The following is a 23999-nucleotide window of genomic DNA, read 5'->3' as shown; positions in this document are numbered from 1 at the left end:
AAGTTGCACCATTATTTCTGTGCCTCAGTTTCTTTACCTGTAAAACATCTATGTTTCAGAAGCACTGGGAAGTCTTCCTCATTAAGCAGTAGTATGTTTTGACATTTTCAAAAGAAAGGTAATGCAGAAATATGAAATAATAGGCTCGTCCATCTAATTTCACAGAATCACAGAATAATTTACTTTGGAAGAGACCTCTGGAGGTCATCTCGCTCAACCCCCTGCCCAAAACATGGATAACTATTTTTCTACTATCTAACTGGAACTTCCCTTATTGCAGATTGTGACTGCTGCCTCTTGCTGTTTTGTTGTGCACCACTGAAAAGTGTCCGTCTCTGTCTCCTCCACAACAAACCTTTAGGCATTGGAAGACTGCAGTTAGATCTCCCTCAGCCTTCTCTTGCCCAGGCTAACTTAACCCAGCTCCTTCAGTATCTCTTCATATATCAGTGCTGAAGCCCCTTGGCCACCTTGGTGGCCTCCTTACTGGGCCCTCTCCAGTATGTTGATATCTGTCTTCTATTGCTGTGGGCCCAAAACGAGACACAGCATTCCAGATGCAGCCTCATGACTACTAAGTAAAAGTGAATAATCCTTTCCCTCAGCTCCCTGACTTTATATTGCTAATGTCATCTAATATGTGGTTAGTCTTTGTTGCTACAAAGGTGCACAGCTGAGTCATGATGACCTTACTGTCCACCAGGACTCACAGGTCCTTTTCTGAGTAAGTGCTACTAGCCAGTCAGTCATTCTTCAACATCTCATTTAATTTAATTTAACCAAAAAGAAATCCGTCAAATTTTGGAATTAAAAAATCAAACTCTCTTGTTGGAGTCAATAAGCTTTTAACTATAGTAAGACACATGTGAAAAAAACCACCCCACCCCCCCAAACAAACTAAGAACTAATACATAAATGTATAAAGACAAACAGTGAGAATTACGATAAAATAAAATAAAATTTTTTTAATAAAATATAATGTAAAAGGAAGATACAAACCCAAAGACTTTCTGTTTTATAGCAATAAAAATTAAGTACCAACAGCAGTAAATGATGTGGCAAAAAAAAAAAAAAAAAAGATTCTGGAATAAACTCACAAACCAAACCAGATGGTGGGCATTTGAAAGGAGTACAGGGTCGTTAATGTGCTAGAAAACATTAGATGATCTGATGAAACAAAGATCTGATGAACAGGAAATGTAACCTTTCAGAAATTATAGAACAATAGTTATTACACCTCTAGTTGGTGAAAATGTTGGAACTTTAAAAAAATATAATAATAAATACCCAGATGAACATTTTACAGGATATAGATATAACACTCTTTGCTAAGGAGGAATGAATGTTTTGAACTTATTAGCATTCTCGGAAGATCAAGAAAGTTGTAGGCAACTGAGAAACATTTGATATTATAACCTGTACTTTAATTAGAAGGTATTTCTTTAGAAGGTCATTAAAATGGCTTTGTCATGGTTCTTCATAAAAAAGCAGCATTTATTGGAGAATAGGTTAAACATTTCTATGAGAAAAAACCCACACACAGGTTTAAAGTTAGAAATAACTAGGAGTAAAAAGTCAGTATAGTTAGTAGAAAATATTTGTCCCACTAAATCTATGATTTAGATAGATTGACTTAAATGGGAATTTGTGAACAAAGAATCTGGCTATTTAACAACTTTACCAAGTATTTCAAACTGTTCTGCAACAAATGCTGACCAAACAGGACTCAGGCACTATGTTTTGCTGAATGACTGTAAAGAATTCCAAACAGATGCACAATATTTCTTGGTAGGTTCTAGGTAGGCCATGGTAGCTTCTACTGGTTTAGTGAAATTTCATATGTATGGTACGACATGAAAGACCTGAATCAAATTTCTTTCATATAAGGTCATATCAGATCAGACATAACTACTTTTAAAAATCCCTCTGGAAATAAAAGGCAGTAGGATTTATCTGGATAATATTTTAGAGGCTTATCCTGTTATGCCACCATTTTCATTATCTGCAAGTGAGAATGGGCATATAAATCAAGAGATTTATTAGCTGATATGAAAATATTAATGTTTTAAAAATAAAAACTCAGAAAAACCATTCTAATGTGGTTGTGCACTTTATCTCCTACCCTGCGTAAGGACAGGGGAGTAGTTTTGACTTCCTTCCAGAAGTAACAGCAGTGTAAAAGGCTGCCACTTTATAATGAAATATACATGGGTACAGAATTAATTATTAAAGCAGAGAAAACATACTTCACTCTTAGAGAGAACTTACTTTTACATTCTAAGGTTTACTAGCAAACTTCTTAGATAAAATAAAAGATTAAGAGGAACAGCACAATTCCAGCAATCCCAACATGTATTTGCTACCTTTAAATTTTCATCAAATAACTCAATGCTAACCAATAACTGGAATTCTGGACCACAGCTGGTGCATATCTAAAAATTAAGCCACTTTTCAGAGGATCGTGCTAACCTGATAGTCACCATATTAGGTGATATCACCACATTAGGTTATAATGTTTCAAAAAACTAGATTAATGATCTAGGAACCTAAATGCAAAAATAAACAATTACCTGGGGAAAAGGTATGGGGCTGAAGTTCCTGCTCTCCATGATTGTTAGTACTGATGGTTACTAGCTGTGTCTAACTAATGCATCAGGAAGTGGTCAAGCAGTTGGACTAGATGATCATTGTAGGTCCCTTCCAACTGAGCTATGCTATGCTATGCTATGCTATGCTATGCTATGCTATGCTATCATGTGAGCATTCCAAATCAACTTCATGCAAAGTCAGTTGGATAGTTTAAATCACCTTCTGAGGCAGTAAATCCATAAAAGTTTGTCTTTCCATGCCCTTGAGAGCAAACAAATTTATTGTCCTAATTATCTACAACTCTGTACACAAGAAAGCATAAATATTACCTTGTTGTCTGTAATCAGAAATGTCTGGAGATAAGAGATCTCTGACAGACTGATGGCAAGAGCTATGTGAACAGGAAGTTGTATTCACTTCATCTTTTCATACTTATATATAACATAAGGACTTCTATTGTAGCTGGACTGAATTTTATGGCCTTCTTTTATTATCTCACAGAAATAATACATCAAATTTATCACAGCTGATGATAAACATATTGCAATATTTTACTATGCATTTCTGATTTAATTTGTGAATGAATGATTTGAATAAATTCAAGTTTAAAAATGAATAAAAATACATGCATAAATTCAATAAGGATCAAGGTTTTTCCTTATCAGATAATCTTTATCTAAAAGAAAATATTATTTTCTCATTTTGGGAAGGGTTTGTAGTATCATGACTGTGGCTATATAACTGCTTATAGTTTGTCAAGAAAGAATAGGGCAAATTCAGTAAAGTTACTGAAGAGTTTTAGACAGCTATTTTTCCCACTGTGTCAGAAAAGCATCAAAACATAAAATGCATGAAAAATAGTATAGCAGAAACAAGAAATACAATAGAGGTTTAATTCTACAAGAAAAAAATGAAATGTAGCTTTCCTTGTCTTTAACTTAAACTAGAAATTTCCAGCTAAATCACAAAATTGCCAGCTATTATTTGAGCTCAGACTGCAGCAACCCCTGAGAACTGTATGACGGCAAGAATTTTAAGCAGGCAAGTTGACTTTAACTCTGAAAGGAGTAAAGTAGTCTTAATATCTGTTATACCCAAATTCCCAAACTTATGTATACTATGCCATTTTGTATCAACTTACAGCTGCTCATGTTTCCACCCAAACTGCTGCACGAGAACCGCAGGTTAGACTTTGGCACAGACATAAAAAGGACTGCAGTTTTCACTGCTTTCACCTGCTTAATACATGGGGGGGTGTGAGGGTGTGTGGGGGGGCGTTCAGCAAGCATATGAACTGATCGGTGAATATATTAAGCAAAAAATCCATATTAAGATCAGCTAATAATGCATATTGTCTTTCACTTTGCAGAAGCACAAGGTAAGTGACAACTCAAAGGAAACTGAAATTCACCTGAGTTCAAGTGTGAAATTGACACTCCAGCTCGGGCTTTGTTAAAAAGAATGTTCCTGCCTCAGACACAGGCTTTATCAGGGGCCCCCAGTCTACCAACCTAGGAATAATAAGAGCAACAAGGTTCCAGTGGTGTCATTAAATAGCAAGGCAAAGCAGGCGTCTCCCATCTGAACTGGCCTTTTTAAGAGTTTGAAAGGACAAGATGAGAAGCACAGAGTGGGAACATCACTTGCAGTACAGGCTCATATAGGTATTTATGATTTCTTAAGTGTACGACCACTGGCTTCTGACCCTAGTAGAATTTCTTTTGATATGAACAGAACTCAACATTAATTGTGTTACTTTTTCAGAGCAGAACTGTACTTCAGTGCACTTAGTCTTCATTATAAGATGAGATTCACTACATTACAATACAACTCACGTTCCTAAAGAGAGATGTATTTAGACCGAAGTTTAGATTACACTGGAAGCAACATCCCTTTTTAGCCTCATTCTAGCCTGAGGAAATTGTCATCTGAATATCATACCTATTTAAAAATCATTATTTGTGATCTTCTGAGGTATTATTTGTCTACCTTTTTGTAATAATTATTTAAATAAGACATGGATTTACCTGCACATATGAACATAATATTAATTTTTAAACACAGAAAATCAGTTCCAATGTGTAAGATTTAAATTAATTATTTTTAAGTATAATGTGCCAGTTAGGTTTTTTAGGGGTTTAACTCTGATATTATAAATACAGACTTCCACTAGGTCCTACAGCACTTAGATTGTTTCATTACACAGAGGCTATTTAGCTGGTATTCCTTTAAAACCAAAGTAAGATATATTGTTTGGTGTGATATTGAAGGAAGTCACAGGAGACAAAACTAGCAACCCACAGATTCTGTCACTTAGTACAAAAACTGCAGTATTTATAATTCCCTACAATTGCCTGTTTCCTGAGCATTAATGTGCAAAAGCTGAAAGCCAAGGGGAGCTATCTCATTTAAATATTTAAGATAATTTATTTTAGCCCTGATAACCTACCACATGCTACTACTACTGTCAAATATCCACACTGCTTTTTGAATATCCACACTGCTTTTTGAAATGTAAATATAGACTCAGTCTTCAACTTTTTCATAAAAAAGCACAATTCAACCACCTCAACAGAGTTTTATCAAACACATGTAAATGAGTTGAATTTTTAAAGGTCTTGGCCATTAATGTCTTAAAGATGCAATAACATTAATTTGAAACTAGCACTTATTAAGAAAGTTACATGATTATGATTGAAAACAAACAAATGTAAACATCTTTTTCTCCTTTTAGAGGTAGGTACATCACCTCACTAACACCACTGCTACATATATAAGCAAAAGTATCGCTTCAGTAGGTTTGATCACAAGGCATTAAGTGCACGCTTAAATGTCTGCAGGAACAGAGCTCTTTCATGCCACATTGATAGCTATTTTATCAAACCGAGTTGTCAACAAGTTTCAAAGGAAGAGAGAATTTGAAAAAAAAAAAAAAAAGGTTAAAATTTAGGTCTTGCTGTTTTCGGAAGTTTTCATGAATCTTAATCTGAATGATTTCTATTCAAGGACACATTTACACCATCATAAAACATGTAGAAAGCATTCCTTATTTGAGTATAAAGATTAAACCGGTTCCTGCTGAGCTGTCCTCATGAATAACCTCACATGAAGACAAACGCTTCACAGATAAGCAAGAGGAGATACAGATGAAAGAACCAATAGGGAAGAAAGTAAAAGGACAATAAAACTAGGTATTAAAGCAAACAGGTAATATTAATTAGCAGAATAATAACCCGAGGAATGAGAGCAGTGCTGAGCCCAGATCAGAACTCTGCAGCATAGTAGATGTGAACATGAATTTGATGTAAAAGGTTCATGGAGGCTACTGACGAGAAAAGGACACTGAAATGAGAAGGAACTAATTTATGCTTTGGAAACAGTATAGGAAATGAAACGGATCTGAGAGAGATAAAGTTGCCCTATGCACATGCCTAACATATAGTGGACAACAAAAATGAAACAATGGAAGGGTAACAAAATACATAGTGTTTATCACAAAACTGATGAGAACAGACATCCACTATAATACATTTCTAAAGCAGAGACATTTGTTGAATGTTTTTAGAATACATTTCTTCAGTGATAGTGAACTTTTCTTATTCATTTTTATTAGAAACATAGTGTGAAGTTTTCTTAAACATCTCAAATTCTCCTTTATACAATTTACAATTTCATAAAGCCATATTATAACTGTTTAACACATCTCTTCAACACAGTGAAATGAGATGTTTACAATTTGTATTTAATTGTTGCAGTTTATTAGCTCTACATTTTCATCATCTTTAGTCAGTCAATAGCATATACAATGTATGAATACCCAGTACGTATGCTGGGTACTGGCTTAAGTGTTTGAGATTCCATTTATACAACAGAAATAATTCATAATCGTGATCTAGTTAATCTGCACTGCTCTGCTTTTCTGTATTGAGTTATATGATGTTCAGAAAGTATATTCATCTATGTGAGTTAGGTCAGGATATCCATGGCTACATAATATCAGATTGTGGAAAGCTACAAAGCCATTTTTTTCTTACAGATGCTACAGATACCTCAACAAGCAATAAGCTCATACTTGTAGAGGATGATTCTTCCTGCTATTCAGATGTACTTTTTATACTACATCTCTGTGTTTTTCAAGGCAAAATCTGCCCCCAGATTTTCACATTAAAAGACGCTATTTGCATCTTTTCTACATTACCCTTCTTAAATTAAAGATGCATTTTACTATACGCCATTTTTACCTGAAATTATAAAAAAAAAATTCAGACTAGATAAGACAAAGTAGTTGAAGAAATTATTCAGTCTCTGAGCCTCAAAGCAGAATGGTCACAGTATGTGACTACCAGAAATGAAAACATCAAACACACATTGATTTTTATGTTGTCAATTCAATTTGTTTTGTCACTTGCCAGAGAACGCTGCAATATTTGGGTAAAAGGAGGAAGGCTGACAACTAATGGACAGAGAACAAGCCATCCATTAATTGGGATAGGGCTCAGAAATCACCTTCAGAGTAGATACAGAAAATTCATCAACACTGTGTTTGTGGCACTGAACAGAACTTTCTGACAAACAACAAGAAGCACTTTTAAAGACAGATGTTTCTGCTTGCAGCTAAAAGATTAAAGTGGAACAAGTCCTGGCACTTCTAGATGGCAACCTTTGTAGCTAGGAAAAGCTTATTCTGCCTGAAACACAGTATAACAAGATGTTTTGGCTATATTACCTACTTACCTTTTAAAAAGTTTCCATCTTTAAGAAGAGAGGTAGCTGTTTAACTGAAGGAGGAGGAGCAATTTGTTTTTGTCCTATATGTCAATCTACCAATTTCTGAAGCTTACAACATCACTTGTGTCCTCTAGGGTCTGTAGTAATGTGAATTGTCTTTATCCAAGTGCCTAGCAAATCATTGTCACATAGCAGCAGTCGACCTTTCTTTTCAATCTATGCACTTTTCAGGAGTTATAAATCAGTTGACTTTCAAGCTCGATGAGATGGCATATGCCCTGGTTTGAAGAACAGATGGAGGCTTGGGGGAAAATTGTTTCTGCAGGCTTGCTACAAGCAGCACTGCTCCATAAAAGTGAACCATTCGCACTAATTTCTCACATAAATTATACAGGCAGGGAGCACCAGCCCATTCAGCAGAAAATCTTTCATCTAGCTTTCAGAGGTCATTTAGCAAATTTAAATTAAAGTTATTTCTGATACATGGCTGGGTTTTCATTCCATACGCTTTCAAGAGATGGCAATTTACATCAAATAAAGGAATGGCTTTAATTGTGTATGCAAGAAAAAAGGAACAGTAAATTAACTGCCACAATATTACTGTTTTCTAGAATCCTGGGATAAATTGTGAGTATTAATTAGCCACACAGGAATTAATAATTGAAATATGGCAGCTCTGTACTAGAGCAATCAGGTAAACCTGTCACTACTCTTTGCAAGGCCTGTCTTAGACTCCAGGTCAACAGTAGTCCCCAGATTCAGCACTGACGTTAAAAGAAAGGAGATCTCAGTCATTTCCAGGAAAACATTCTTTACTTTTTAAGGGAAACACATTATTCAGCTGTTAAGCTAACGTACTTGTCATATTTTTAATAAATATGGTACTTTACCTGAGCATGGAGAAAAGAGACATTTCATTAGCTTCTTAAATTATAAATATGAAAGAAACGGAAAAGACCAGAAGACTGTAAAAAACTTAACTCTAGAAAGAATTACATTTTTGTGAGCCACAAGTGGTAAGAAAGAAGAGATTGCATTGAGTAACCCCTAATACATACTGTGACATAATTCAGTGTTTCACCAGAAATATTAGTTTAAATGTACAAACTAAAAACAACCAATGAGAATGTTGATAAGTATTGAAATACCTACTTTGAATTTTATGGGATTTCATAAAAACATAGTGTTTTGCTACAGTGTTTTAAACTAGTATTTTGATAAGATTCTGTTTTAATTTCTAACATCACAAATTTCTTCTAAGACCTATAAAGACATCTCCTTTCCAGACGTGAAAAAGAACGTAAGAGAAAAGAGTAAAGTCATGAATGATTTGTAGATTAGTATTAAGAAGCAGTGAGCCAACAGAAAAATGCATATTACAGAGCCATTGGCTATCTAAATTTTTAATGACTGTTTTAAGCATGCAGTTAATTAATACACTATTATGAAGAAGTGTTTTTCAATTGAAAATTAATTCTAGTATAGTGCTTTTGAAAAGCAAGATTTGAACAGACTAAATTTATTTGGAATTATTGTTACTTAGTGGTGGGATCAAATCAACGCAGAAATTTCAAACCTGAGAAACCTATCGTTCCAACACTTTCTGTGGCTATATGTATCATGGAATGGAAACTGGAAGCACCCAGAGTTACTCAACAACTTTAAATATGTTGTCTTAATTGAAGGACATCAGCTTGGTACCCTATTTTAGTCTGTAAATGAAAGATGGTTAATCTTAGCTAACTCACATAAAATGCTAGAGTCAATATAAATAGTGACTTTTGAAGAAAAAAACAACTACATACCTATTGAAGAGAAATATAAAATTAACATACTATTAAATATAAATTTAATTAGATACAAACTAACACTTCTTAGCTGTAAGAGAGATTTAAGTCTGCTGTTATCAAAAGGATGAGCATAACTTCTATAACTTTGATAACTCAGGACATTAAAATTTATAGCTGATCAGAAATGGATTCCTGTAAGCATGATCAAGGACTAAAAACCTAATAGATCAGTAGGAAAAATTATAATATCATAGGGAGAAAAAGGGACAAGATAACAGATAATATTTATCTATGGCAATAAGGATCCCATTCTAATGCAGTCAATAGGAATTTTATTGTTTTATTTGCTAGAAAAGATACTGCATTTATTCTGTAGCTCTTCGGTAAGATTTCAGGTCATAGAGTGGGTATAAGTGTAGTACATACACAATATTGCTTAAGAGATTTAAATGCGTTTTCATTAAATGAAAATCAGGTCATAGTCATTAAGGTGTGGCTATTTTTTAGTATTATGCATTTAAAAAAGGAAACTCGAATAGACTTGTGATTGCAATTTTTAACAATCTCTAAGAAAAAGTCACATGCACATCAACGAAGACAGAACTTTTGATAGTCATTAGTGGGACACTAGTATCACAGTCACAATGAATAATGAATGGCATTTGTCTATACACAACTGTTTATGAACAGTATTTGCTTGTGCTTGCTTCAGTAAGCCATAGTATACAGATTACTAATAATTTCTGATTTAGGATGATGCAACAGAGCTATTGCTAAATTTTTAGTTTAAAAACTGAAAAATTCTTTCTTGCTACCATGCCACATCTCAAGTTTGATGTATTAGTCTCCACAGAAAACTGAGGGTTTTACTGTCTTAGGAAAATAAAATTATTATTTTCCAAACTATTCCTTTATACTAAATCTGTTAATATAATTGTTGGGGTTTTTTTTTCCCAGATGCAGCATTTAAAATTTGTTTCACCAAGACCTCAACTCATATTTCTAGTGTCTCTAAATTATTATGTATTATTTCTGGATTAAGCAATTCCTGCTTTCGGTTGCCTTCTCTTGAATCCACACTGCAATTTTCTGTTACACCAACACAAGTGTATTTGAGAAAAGCTTAAAAAGGATCACTGAAATGATTAAAAAAAAGGAGTCCTCTGGGGATGATAAACAGAAGTCTATTGCAGAAGAAAACTCTGAACTATTTCTTAAAACATTAATGAAGACATTAAATAAAATAGAAACCAACACCACTCTGTGCTGTACCCACTGTGCCTAAGCATGATACATGGCCACTTCTCTTTTTGTATATAATCTTGCAAAAAGCTTTCATTCTGCATGACAACACTTGTGGAGGATTTACAAGTTTTCTTTAAGATGACAGTGTCCTCTCAACATCTTTTATTAAGAAGATATTAAACATAGTTTAACAAAGAAAGAAGCAGAAAAAAAATCTCTATATATGAAAATAAATCCAAAAGAAAAGTATTATTTTTCATAGACAGTCTGTTCTCTTTGCTTTTAGATATCTGAGGCTGCAATTCCATGAGCAGCTAAACTAATCTAGCAGTTCATTGCTGTAGAAAGAAAAAAAGTTTTGAGATCCTTCAACTCTCTCCCATTCTTCACTGTACTTCACTACTGTTTCTCTCTCCTTCACCAACACACAGCTTTAGCACTCATGGAGCCTTTTGTAATCAAAGTTCACAGGACTGTGAACACGTTGCTAACTGAGAAAAAACACATTCACCTTTTTTCTCTGAGTTAGTGAGATTTACTCACAGAGGGCTCTGATAAGCATCAGTGCCAGTGCCAAGTATGCCTTAGAAATAGAGAGCAGATGAGGTGAAGGGAAGTTGGACCTTCTCCTTCTGATGGCAATAAGCTGTTAAAACCCCTCAACTTCTAGAATTACATGTCACCTCTATAAATTGCAAGACATTAGTATAATAATGGGGTCATTCTGTAGGGTAAAGAGCTCCCTCCAACTAATTTTAATTTGGTTTGGGATTTGAACTTTGGGAAGTGTTACCTAAGTTTACTTAATACTACATAGGGAATAACACAGTGTTTATTCATGTGGTTTAATGGCAGGACAATGCCACAAAAATGAAAAATACTGAGAGACATTACTTGAGAGGTCTGCAACTGAAAACTTGTCTCCCAACTATATTAGTTGATATAAAAAAATATATTTTCTCTTGCTTAAAACTTATCCCTCAAACAAGCAAAAAAGGTTGCACTTGAGGAAAAGAAAACAAAATTTAATACCCAGCTATTTTATGGAGAAAACCCTAAAACAAAGCCCAACACGAAAAAAAAAAAACCCAAACAAACCCCCCCCCCAAAAATATTTTTCTTGGTGCTGGGTATAGGTACCAGCTTAATCATAGCAGCTCAGAATTTTATATAAACTAATATACAACAAGCTGATAAAACTAAATGAAGAATGAGAGATGCTAATGAAAATTGCAGTTCTGTGGCATGTTCAAATTATTTGTAGTCCCTATTACCAAAAGCAACCTTCAATAGTCTGCACAAGGAAAAAGTGTATGCACAATTCAAATTCATGATGTTAAGGGCAGAACACTTTCTTTTACCACTGCATCCAGTTTCTATCACCAAGAAGTAATTTTGCTGCCATAGCTTATACTAGCCCCTGAAAAAAACAAGCTATGTAGGAAAGAGGGGATGAAGAGAAATTAAAATGGTAAAAGTCACATCCTTAGTGAACATAGCTATTCTGAAAAAAACCCATAAACTCCAAGAGATGGAAATCATGTTCATTTTGACATTTTGCTTGAGAAGTTTGCATTTTTTAATTTGGTTTTAATTTATTTGAAATTGCTAAAATTCTTTTGAAGAATAGAAGCTTTTTTCCCCCTGCATAATTACTTTCATAATTAACCCCACTCCCTAAAAAAATAATTTTTCAAACATTCTGATGACTTTCCGTATGATACAGAGAGACTGCATTTCAAACACATTCTTAATAATTCAGAAATACTTTCTCGGTTTTATCAACTTTCTTAGTCAAAGGTTTAATTGCATTCTGACCTTTTTTAATTCAGTAATGTATATTTAAAAATGGAAGTCCTTTTCAGACCTGGACTATGAGCTTTCATTATTTGTAGCTTGGTATGAGATTGTGCAAAAGAATATATTACTACATTTTGAAATAAAATTGTGATATACATAGGCTAAAAGAGAACTGCAGGATCCCACATAAGTAGTCAAAGGGCTTATAAACATTTTAACACATTCTTTTTCTAAAAATATCACTTTCAACTATTATTTAACTCTAAATTAACAACAATTTATGTTCCAAACTTTTATGTTTGATACAAATCAGAAACACATTTTCAAACCATACCATTATTATTCATTCTCTGTTAGTGGAAAAAAACAAATACTTCAAATTTGGAAGGACTCTTGAACATTTGTTGAATAATTCAACCACAGAAGAAGTTGTTTATTTGTAGATCTCAAAAGCTATTGCTTTATCAAAAAATATGAGTATTATATATTTGCAGCCATTTTACAGCACTAATGTCTATACAGTTCTATTTAATGACCACTGAGGGAGCATGAAAACAAACATTTTTTTAAAATTAGATTTAAATTAGATGTTAAAATATTACATTGGATGTATGCCATTTAGCAAAGAATTCACTGACTGCTAGTAGACCCCCTGAATGGGGGTGAAAAGTCTTGAATTAATCTTGTATGGATTCTCTTACTTAATTGTAATCAAACTCAGAAATTTGTGCAGTGATTTACAAAGATGGTGAGTTTCTTTTCACAAACATAATTAACAAACAAGTCATTCTCTATATTCACCTTTTGAAAATGACAAAAGGACAACTGTTCTCCAGTTTTGAAAACAGAGGAACACCAAGACAGTCATGTCTTCTTCTTTTAGAAATAAACCTGATTACAGCCTCTAACACCAGATGATTTTAGTCTTGTATTATCAGAGCTTTTTAAATTCTTTTTTTTTTCTCTGGATTATATTCTTTAAAACCAGGTTCAGTTTCCTGTTCTTGTATATAATGATGTATATGTTGTAAACATATTTTATCTGTTCATCTGTTTTCTTCCATTAGGTCAAAACAGGTTTATTTGAACTTGCAATAATAGTAAAACTTACCAACCAGAATGCCAATATTACAGGAGTATTCAAAGAGATGCCTTTCTAAACTTAAAGACTTACACAGAAGACACATCTTGCCATAATGAACTTTCAGTGAGATCTAATTTGCTTTGGTCCCTTTTTTAAGAAAAGGCACCAAGGTAAACACCATAGTTCATCTGCACAGTTTAATCTTGTCTATGTTTAGGATTAACTTGGAGTAAGAATGCCTCTTTCTAAATTTAGTGCATTTTGGAAATAATTAAGCTAAACAATAACAACAACAACAAGTACTATTATTTCAGAATTAAAGATTCAACACATGCAGTTATTCAGAAATAGTTCTGAATAGTTCCTGAACTTTAAATTTATACCTTATCTAGGTCTACAACCATAGTTATATGTAGCCAGCCCTTACAGGAAATGAATCATGGGCTTAAAATTAGGTATATGCAGAACTGTTACAAAATCAAGAGTCATCTGTGTATATTTTTTGGTGCATATTAACACAATTCATGGATATTAAAACATTTCAGATTCTTCTGTTCTAGCTGAAAATGACTGTATTCTGTCCACAGAATTACAATATAGTGAACAAGAGTTCAAACTGTTTTCAAAAAAATATTTAATGTCTGACAATTACAGTTATTTTATTTTGTTTCAGTAATTATAAAAAAGACAAACAAAGAAAAAAACAAAAACCAACTGTGCATTTTGCAGGAAAGACAAAATCCTGTAGTATTTTCCTTTGTCAGAACAAATCATGTTTCTGAGACCCCCCTGCATTTTCTCTCATGCACCACTTGGTAGACAAACTAACAAGAGTGAAATGAACCATGATATACATTACATCTAAACAGAGCAAGAAAACCCTTTCACAATAAAACGTTGACATTGTGCAATTATAGCAGGATTAAAATATCACTGTTACCATTTATTTCTTCTTTTTATCCTTCCACTAGAATCATGATTCATGCAAATAAATATAGCTCAGCCAAGATTTTATAGAACATTTTGCCTAGACACATTTCATTATTAAATTTTTTTTTCATTTTCATGAATTTAAGCAGTATTGAGTAAAATATATTTCTAAAAATAATTGCTTATTTAATCAGATTTACAAATAAGTATGATGATCTGATGAAAATTAGCCACTAGATAAATGTTGGATATTTTGAATATTCGTATGTCCTTAAAACAAGTGAAAAATACAGACCTTACTTTATCTGCACCTTTAAATATTAGCTAACAGTGAACAACATTCTCACCCTTTTGCAGCGGTGGGCAGCCTCTAAGGCTTTAGAAGCTATCTAATCTAAAGTTTGAACCAGAAAACTCCTGTTTGCCTGCTTCATCTACTTAAACTGCACAATAATCAATGATGGTTGCATGCCAAATTAAACAATAGCCTCAAGTAATTCTACTACTTCAGTATTGTTTTCTTGAATGCCTGCCACAGAACTCAGTCTGGATTGATTTTTGACTAAATCAAGTGGCATGGAATAAGGGAAATAAGGTTGGACCTTGCCATGCTCTAATTTAAGAATGGAACAGTCCGCTACTCTGCTACCTTCTTGCATGCACGCTGAAGTAGTGACAATTTGTTTTGAAAGGATTAACAGCAACAGCAAAAGCAACTGTTGCACGACATCTCAGTCCTACATTGCACTAGCTACATGCCAATGTTTTGCTGTGGTATGTGGACACTAAGGAGACATTAGGTCTGTAAGATTGCAAATTGTGTTAAGAAAAAATACATGCTGGATCTTTGACTAGAGACTCTGCTATTGTTGCTGTCTTAAGGTAGTATGTATTCAACAATTCAAACTGTCAGATACAGGGAGCAAATACTCTAGACATTCAACTGTCGTTGGAAGGCTTGTAGATAGCAAGTTAGCAAGACATCATAGAATCATAGAATCACAGAATATCTCAAGTTGGAAGGGACCCATAAGGATCATCGAGTCCAACTTCCTGCTCCTCACAGGACTATCTAAAATGAAACCATATGAATAAGAGCGTCATCCAGATGCCCCTTGAACTTTCACAGGCTTTGTGCTGTGACTACTTCCCTGGGGAGCCTGTTCCAGTGACTGACCACCCTCTCAGTGAAGAACTTTTTCCTAATGTCCCATCTGAACTTCCCCTGACACGGCTTCATTCCATTTTCTTGTGTCCTAAGTCAACTAAGCAGCCACTAGCATCATCTAGTGGAATGCTAGTCCTCATGGTGGAGGTATATGCATCAAATAGCAATCAAAATGAGGTAAATTGTCTGTACCTCTCAGTCTGATTTTGAGAAATTAGAATTTATAATGCCTCAAGATAAAAACTAAATTCTGCAGATTTTCACAGTTGCTTTCAAATCACCTTTGGGTCTTACCTGATGGTGAAAGATTAGACTGCAGATTTATGTTGTAAGCCTGTGAGTACTAGTCCTGAAAGGGCATTTCTAGGGTTGCCTAAAGACCAGTTTCACTGGAATCTCATTTGAATCATGGGTACAGTCATGTTGGATAGAGATTCCCTTTGCTGCAAGAACTATTAATTGTCCCTTGTGCTGATTCAACACTGCTATGGGCAACAAAATAGTAACACAAATCTCTCTTATATACTTCAATAAGCAAAAGAGCTACCTTAAAATCTAGTTACTAACAAATTACACAGTACCATTTACCACACTATAGGTCTAATCCTGTTAGCTTCATTAGGAGTAGAATCAGGTATAAGATTGCAAAATCCCTCCTTTTTGTGTTGAATTAACATAGCTATATGTTTAAAATTGGTATCATGTTCTTGACATGAACAATTTCATGTTCGTGTTCTTGACATGAACATTCTACAAATCTGACATATTTTGCTCATGCATATCATGTTCATTTTCTGTAACTATCACTGCTTCCAGCAAAATTTTATTCTAGTCCAATAAATAACACAAAACAATAAAGTAATTCATGATAACCAAAATAATTAAATAGTAGGAGCAGGTTAAAGATCAGCATTCATTTTTCAAATTAAATTTAAAAGTCTGCGGTAGTTACTTAGAAGATTGGCAAGTTTTACAAATAACATCACCAAGCCTTTTAGAGAGAAACACAGCCGCATTAGAATGGAGTCATTAGGCAATACATTTATTTTGAAGCCAATTAACCTTTTGTCAGAGAAATGTCGGAGCTGTAATGGTTTCAGCAGTGGAGGTCAGCCTCTAACAGGGGCACGTATGACAGCGATTATGCTGTCTGACATATGCTGTAGACTGAGAGTACAGCTGTGGAATGAGAATCTGCCTTCGTTTGTATTCTGCTCTGCATTTTCAGGGAGCAGGCAATCTTGACCTATCCATTTAGGTAATTAAAGCTTCTATTTGGAAGTGTCCTGCAGGAAGGTGAAATTTGGGGGAGATAAATGGCTGCTGCTCACTGTATCCAGCCACTTCCATCATTTGATGGACTGCCTCAAACAGGCTGCATTGCCAGGTCCTCATAAAAATAGAGATGAATTGGGCAGGAGATAATTCTCTAAGGCAAAGCAACTCTGTCATCTTCCTTTTTGCAGCATATAATTTAATTGTTAGCCAAGGTAGATAGCTGACTCAGGGGCCTTTCTCTAACAGCTTCCCCACCATCTTCCATTTGCTAAGAAATTATTTCAGCTGATTTACTTATAAGCCAACTTTGTTTGACAATGAGAGATGTCACTTCAATAAGCTCAGCTGGCTGTCACAGCTGTGCCATGACTTACCTTCCAGGCGATTTTGTTTCCTTTAGTATCATGCTCAAGGGCAATAGGGAAGTCTCCTCGCTCATAAAACTTGCGAAATGCTGTGGGCTTTGTTGGTCTTTCTTTAAATGCTCCTGCAAGTGGGGGCCCTCTTACCTTAAAAAAACAAAACCAAAAAAACCCAAAAAACCCCATAGTTCAGTGGTAATATATTTTTAGAAAAAGCCTAATTTATATGGCTCAAAATAGAAACAGATAAGAAAGAATAACAACATTGATCTCCCAAATTATAGTTTGCTTTCTTCTTTACATGCTATACTTGACTTCTTTGAAACTACACTTTGGCAATGATCTACAGGTTTTGTTAACTGCTTTTTTTTGTTACTACTTTCAGATTGTCCCATAAAAACTGTTTATATTTTGAAGTAGCTATCTCCATTACCACAGCATTTTTAAGCAAGAATAAAACACCAATAACATATTCACGTTATCTAGTAGAAGTTCTTGGAAAATTAAGCATTTCTCCTTGAGAAATATTTTTCTATTTCTTTCTTTATAGAAGTCATTTTGACTTGGTTTCCATCTAATATAACTGTCCTCACTTTCCATTGTCTTTCTCTGACCATTAACCTAATCTCCTTCACCATATCCCTTCCTCAAATGCTATGGATTTGGCTTTCATATGACTTCCAGCCCTTCAGTATTGATGGCTGAAGCACTGGAAGAAATGGAGGAAAGTCTTCTCTCAGACCTCTCCTCTCTGCCTGTGTTGCCTTGGAGGAAAAAATTTGATTCAGCTCCACTTAGTTCTTTATCTGAGTTATTGCTGGTCAGCATATTGCATAGCCTGAGTGCCTGAATGACAGTTCAATTCCAAAATGCTCACGCTGGAACTGTTTTCTCAGCCAAACATAGTAGTAACAGCAACTAACAATTGGCACTAAGATAATAGAATTTCAAGTACTTATAAGAAATCTATTGTTTAAGCTAATTAACAAAGCTAATCTCAAATGCTGAAAGAGACTGAGAGAGCTAAACTAATCCCAAATGTCCTTGACAACTGATTCTTCCCTGAGAAACTCTTGCCTTTTTTGGTTTTTATAGGCATACATCTGGGATAAGAACTTCCTACAATTCTCTGCGTGTCTCTTTTTTAAAAAATGCCTTTATGACTTGCTACTTTTTATAATATAGAAAGTGTCATTTTCAAAAAAGGTGAGAGCTTCAAGGATCATAAATCATACCCAGTATTTTGTATTGTTCTAATTGTCTCTATGTCTTCAGTGACCCTTAGTTTCTAGCAGTACAGACATTCAGCTTTCCAGTGAACAGAATGCAAACAAGTAACATCCTTTGCTTTATTTGTGCTATTCTGTAATTTAACTGTGCTAACTACAGATCTAAATCTGACTTGGCACTTTTTTTCTCCAAAGTATTTTGACATCATTTTCCACTGACTGAGGTAGAGGGGTCCGCTAGTGATATGCTTACACTGTACTTTACTACAAATTGCTTAAACTAGGGCTACTAAACTGTGACCTAGTGTTGCATATTGCTGTCACAGATAGACCATGTCTAGTGAAAATAGATTTGATATGCATAGCTGTAACTTTGCTTGGTAAACACATCTGCAGCAGTTGAGAGTAATACTCCAAGAAAAGCATTTCTAACCAATGTAAATAAATCTACACTTATTGTTCTGCAGAGAAACAATTTTTTCTGTGCCACTAGTGTAAGTGCTTTTACTTGTCTTTTTTTTTTTTTTTTTTGCATTTCAGACAAGTCTATGAGTCTATGGCTCATTTGAGGCCACTAGAAAAGTATCTATGTTCTTTTTGTATATTTTTCACACACAGGACCTTCACATGTCCTTTAAAATATTATTTTCTGTAAAATATTAGGAGTCACTAATAAAGTTCTATTAAATTTTAACTTAAATTATTGATAAAGAATTTGTTGTTTTGATTACATGAGATACAATCTTAATTATTTCTTGCAGACTATCATTATGCAATCCCAAACTACATCTTATCTGAAACTAAACATTTTCTCCTTCCCAACTCATGTTAGTAAATTTGATATGAAACTTTTTCTGCTGCACTTTTACAAATTTTCTACAAAATATATTTGTGTTAATTTGACTTCTTCCTATTCTTTATTCAGGAACAAATAAACTAGAAGGACTAAAAGGATCTTGGTTATCAAATCCATTCCTGTGTTATTCCTCTAATATTCCTCTACTATATATACAAAGTCATTCAAAAATTGATTACAAATCTGTTTATTTGCCCCTTGCCTGTTGAAAAGCTGTTGTGCATTATCCTTACTCCAGTGGTTAGAAACCACATGTTAAATAGTATGCCTACTCTGATCTGCCACCTCTAAAAAAGGTATGGTAGAAAAGGTTCAGAGGAGGATAATGACTGAGGGTATGGAATGGCTTTCACTAGAAAAGAGTAAACTGGGAAAATGATGACTAAGGAAGAATACAATAAAGATCTATAAAATCATAACTTCATGGAGAGGATGAATAAGGACAGATTTTCCACTGTCTCCTTCAGTAAAAGTACAGGGCATCAAAAAAATCTAGTAAGTGACAAGTTTGGAACAAACAGAAGTAGTTATGTATTCATGCAGCAAGTAGTGGATTTATAGAACTCCATGCCAAAGTCAGTGTTGAGAATCCTAAAAGTTTCTGTACATTCAAGCTGTGACTGGAAAAGCTGATGAAAGAGAAATCCATTCAGGTTTACTAAATCCACATTATCAGTGATCAGAAATACAATATGTATTAGCCTTTTTCACGTGATACAGTCTGTCTGGTAGATCTCCTAGCATTACATTTAGTCTCTCATGGCCACATCACACTGGCATCTCATAGTTATCCTTTGATTAACTGCCACAGCAACTATCTTTTCCAGTTGATGAGCTCTATGTTAATAACAGAATTTCTTGTCATTAGTTTTAAGTGCATTATCTTGTACTTTGTACTATTGTATTTAATTCCATTTCCATTACACCAGTTCTCAAGGGCTTCCACTTCCATCTGTGTGACAACGTGATCTTCATTTGTTTTAATAACAACTGCAAACATTATGTCAACTATAAATTTCATTATACAATCCTAATATTTTTTTGTCAAGGTCACTAATGAAAATATTAAATAAGGTTAGCCCTAAAACCACTTCTTAAGAAGTTCCATTAATAACTTTCATCTATTATCATATCTCTCATTTCAACATTACATGTCTTTATTGTCTCAATTTCAATATGGAGTTTATTACCCATCTTACACATCTCATAATTCTTGTACTGTATAGCTAGCAAGGTAGTGTGTATAGCTAGAGAAGTAGCTTGAAAATAGTCTAGAGAGAGAGCTGTTGTTTTTCCCTTTGTCTTAAAGATATTTTTCTTGTCAGTTTTGTCTGTAAGAGGCATAGAGATCTTTTAAATACCAGGAAGAGCAACGGACTCTGAAGCAATGAAACGATCTAGACAGGAATGATCCTAAGATCTGCCTAGAACAAAGAAATATCACCAATCAGGAAGAGAGAGGAATTGTCCCTGCATTGAAGGAATGGTACCTTGCACTATTGAAGAGTACTGTTGCTCTGCTTTAAGTTTATTACATGGAGGCAACTTGTTCCTTTTGTTTGCATCTGATAAAAGTAGATTATGAGACATTTGCTGGAGTGGCAGCATTGAGCTAATACTGTTTACCTTTTGCAAATAGTTTCCTTTTCTTCCTATCTTTATTACTAGGCAGACCATCACTATCATATTTGCTATTCTGAACACTGTTCTCTTATGCAGACCTCTCTTTGGCTCATTCTAGCCATGTATCTTCAACAGTCTGCCTGAGGAAAAGTACACGTGTATAATTTACTTTTTCACTTTTTATAATTCCTGATCTATTTTGTTTTCTGTATTTATTTTCTGATACTTAGATTTTAAGTAGTGTTTTTTGAGATCAGACTTCTTTTTGTTTTCTATTTGTAGACTATCACAATGCAGGAATGCCAGTCAGATTCAGGTTAACTGCTCTAAAAAGGTAATAAAAGAGCAACAATTAAATTCTGCAAAAGAGTACCCACAGTGAGAAGCTGTCTCAAAATCTTTAGGCCACTCAAGTTCTCCAGAAAACAAAGTCAACTTTACCTCTTTTTTGCTTTTCAGACAGAAGACGTTTCTCACAATAGAAAACTGTTGAACAGTCTTTTCTAACAAACAGCTGAATGACCATTCTTAATTGCTCTTTCCTCATGCAGATGTAGCATTTCTCCATGTACAACTCATTAGGACCTTCCTAGCTGCAATGTGTCAGTTTCTGAAGACACATCTGGTCCATAATTTCAGGGAAAAAATTTAGAAATCAGAGGGATAATACCTACTGAGCCTGGTGACAGTTGAAATTATCTGATTTACCAAGCTGCTTACATAAACTATTCTTTTCAAAATCTTACAGAAATGTTATGGCTTGAACTTTTAGGGTAAGACTAATATGCTTTTACTGGCTCATGGGCAGCTGGTCACAAAGGGAGTTCCTAGAGGCTGGTATTGGGTTTTATACTGTTCAACATCTTTATAAAGGATGTGGATGACAGAACTGAATGCCTGCTTACCAAGTTTGTGCATCATACCAAACTGGGAGGAGAGGTACTATAAACCAGAAGAAAGAGTCACCATGCAGAGAGGCCTTCACGAACTAGAAGGCAGGGCCAACAAGGATTGCATAAATGTAATGTCTTGCACATGAGAGAAAATAATTCCAAGCAGCAGTAGAAGTTGGGTGGGATCTGACTAGTTGGGATGTAGCTTTGCTGAAAAGGACCTGGGGATTCTCATGAACAGCACTAAACTTGAGCAAGCAGTGCCTTTGTAGTGATGAAGGCAGAATGAGCCCTCGGTTGTATCGGTAAGGGTATAGTCAGCAGATCAAGGAGTTCCACTCTGCTTGACATTTGTTAGGACACACCTGGAATGTTGTGTCCAGTTCTGGTCCTCCCAGTTCATGATAAAAACTCTAAAATAGGGAGAGGGTCTAGCAGAGGACCATGAAGATCATTAGAGGTCCGGAGATCTTGACAGAAGGTTCAAGAAACTGGATGTGTTCAGCCTAGAGAAGAGAAGGCTCAGGGGAGGATCTAATCCCAGTTTTCCAATCCCTAACAGACAGTTATAGAGAAGATGGAGGTATTCTCTTCAGAAGGATGCACAGGACAAGAGGCAACAGGTGCAAATTTCTTCATGGGAAATTTTGTCTGGATACAAGAAAAGTGTTCTTCATCGTCAGAAAAATTAAACACTGGAATATGTTGCCCAGAGAAGAGGTGGAGTCCCCCTGAAAATATTCAAGTTTTGGCTTGGCAGGGACCTGAAAAAACAAATCCAAGACCCAGCTTTCAACAGAAGGCTGGACCAGATGATCTCCAGAGGTCCCTCTCAGCGGAGGCTTCTCTGTGATTTTATGTTGCTAAGTAAAATACACAAAAAGAAAGCACACAATGCTTTTCCTTGTGATAATGAGTTTTGTCTTACATTTTATATTGTTATAATTATTGACTAAAAAGGTCATTCTGAAAGTATTCCATTTATTGGAAAAACAGTAAAAAATACTATCTTCTTCAACATAACAAAAATATTTCATTGCAACATAGCTAGAAAGATTAAGATTAGAGTTCCAGTTAATTAAAGGCTAATATTAATGATGGCAAAGTATATGAAGCAATAAACAGCTTCTGAGGTTCGTTAAATGCCAAAGAGAAGTTGAAGAGTTTGATAATTGCAAAACTAATTTATTATAATTCTATGCCATTGAACTATGTGACAAGATAAAAGATACAAGCCACTAAGCAAAAAAAAAAAAAGGAGAAAGATCATATTTCTTTCATTGACTCGTGGGCATTTAAAACCATTGTATCAGGTTGCATTCTTAGACTTTTCAGTGATGGCACATTAGCAAAATGACTAAGAAAAATTATTTGAAGCCAGATTTAAACAGCGATTAATTATTTGAAGACTGAATTTTCCTAACTGAGTGTCAAACTGTATGCATACTCAGGGACCTAAACACATACTTGCATAGGACAACTGGTGATTTTGGTGAAAGCTAACACTAGTTTCATGAGCAGTTTAAGCCAGACAAAAATTGACACTGACACGAGATAAGTGGTCTTTCCCACTTCATGGGCCTGGATGTTACCACAATGTACTGCCCTCCATTGATCTTTCCCACTTCATGAGCCTGGATGCTACCACAATGTACTGCCCTCCATTGATCACAGAAGCTTTCATGTAGGTATTCAGACGACCAGATCAGGAACAAAAGGATGTTTTTGTTTTGGTTTGTTTTGGTTTTTGGTGTTGTTGGTTGGAGGTTTTTCTGTTAGGTTGATTTGTGAAGTATTAGATCCTTAAGGTGGTTTACTGCAAAGATGAGTGAACACTTAAGCTGGCACAAGGGAGGCAGCAGCATGGAGTGCGACAGGAAGAAATAGGTGACTGATTCTTCAAGGAGCGGTGCTGAATTTATATTGAACATCAAGAATTAATTGGACATACAAGGTCTCATCTGCCTATGCAGACATAAGTTGCTTTATTGAAATCAGAAGTCAGTAATTGTTCAAGTGCTGTGTGAAAAATAAGATATGTGATCACATATTAAGTTGTAGGGAATCAAGATATTGAGACCAATGTTTTTACTTCCTAAAAGTAGAATGGACTGAGATTCCACTGTTGTTATATAATGATTCGTATATTAAAAATAAGACCAGTGACATTGTAATCAAATTTAATGATTAAAGATATACCTTTATTTGATTAACCCAGTTTAATGCATTTATATGACAACAGGGAAGAAGAATGAAAAAACTTCCAGTTTTTTGTCTGCCAAGTTTCTTACAGGGAGACTGGAATTTAACCACATCTTTTTGTGTTTTTTCCTTGCAAAAATATTTCATTAAATTTATTTTTGAAGCTATAGGGATCAAAAGTTATATGACCACTCAACTGTTTTACCTAAAAAAATGCAGTCT

At 34.7% G+C, this 23999-nt stretch overlaps 1 protein-coding gene across 2 annotated transcripts in view; it reads right to left on the bottom strand.

Moving 5' to 3' along the window:
* Window positions 1-23999, bottom strand: part of PACRG (parkin coregulated) — a 267779-nt gene that overhangs the window by 180384 nt on the left and 63396 nt on the right. For both annotated transcript variants that reach the window (XM_072856220.1, XM_072856221.1), the window contains exon 3: window positions 16987-17121. In XM_072856220.1, the coding sequence (XP_072712321.1) occupies window positions 16987-17121 (135 nt within the window). The remainder of the gene's footprint in view (window positions 1-16986; window positions 17122-23999) is intronic.

Source organism: Ciconia boyciana, chromosome 3, assembly GCF_034638445.1.
Source record: "Ciconia boyciana chromosome 3, ASM3463844v1, whole genome shotgun sequence".
NCBI classification, from domain to species: Eukaryota; Metazoa; Chordata; class Aves; order Ciconiiformes; family Ciconiidae; genus Ciconia; species Ciconia boyciana.
The sequence above is the reverse complement of the archived record's forward strand: the minus strand, read 5'-3'. Positions and strand labels throughout refer to the sequence as shown.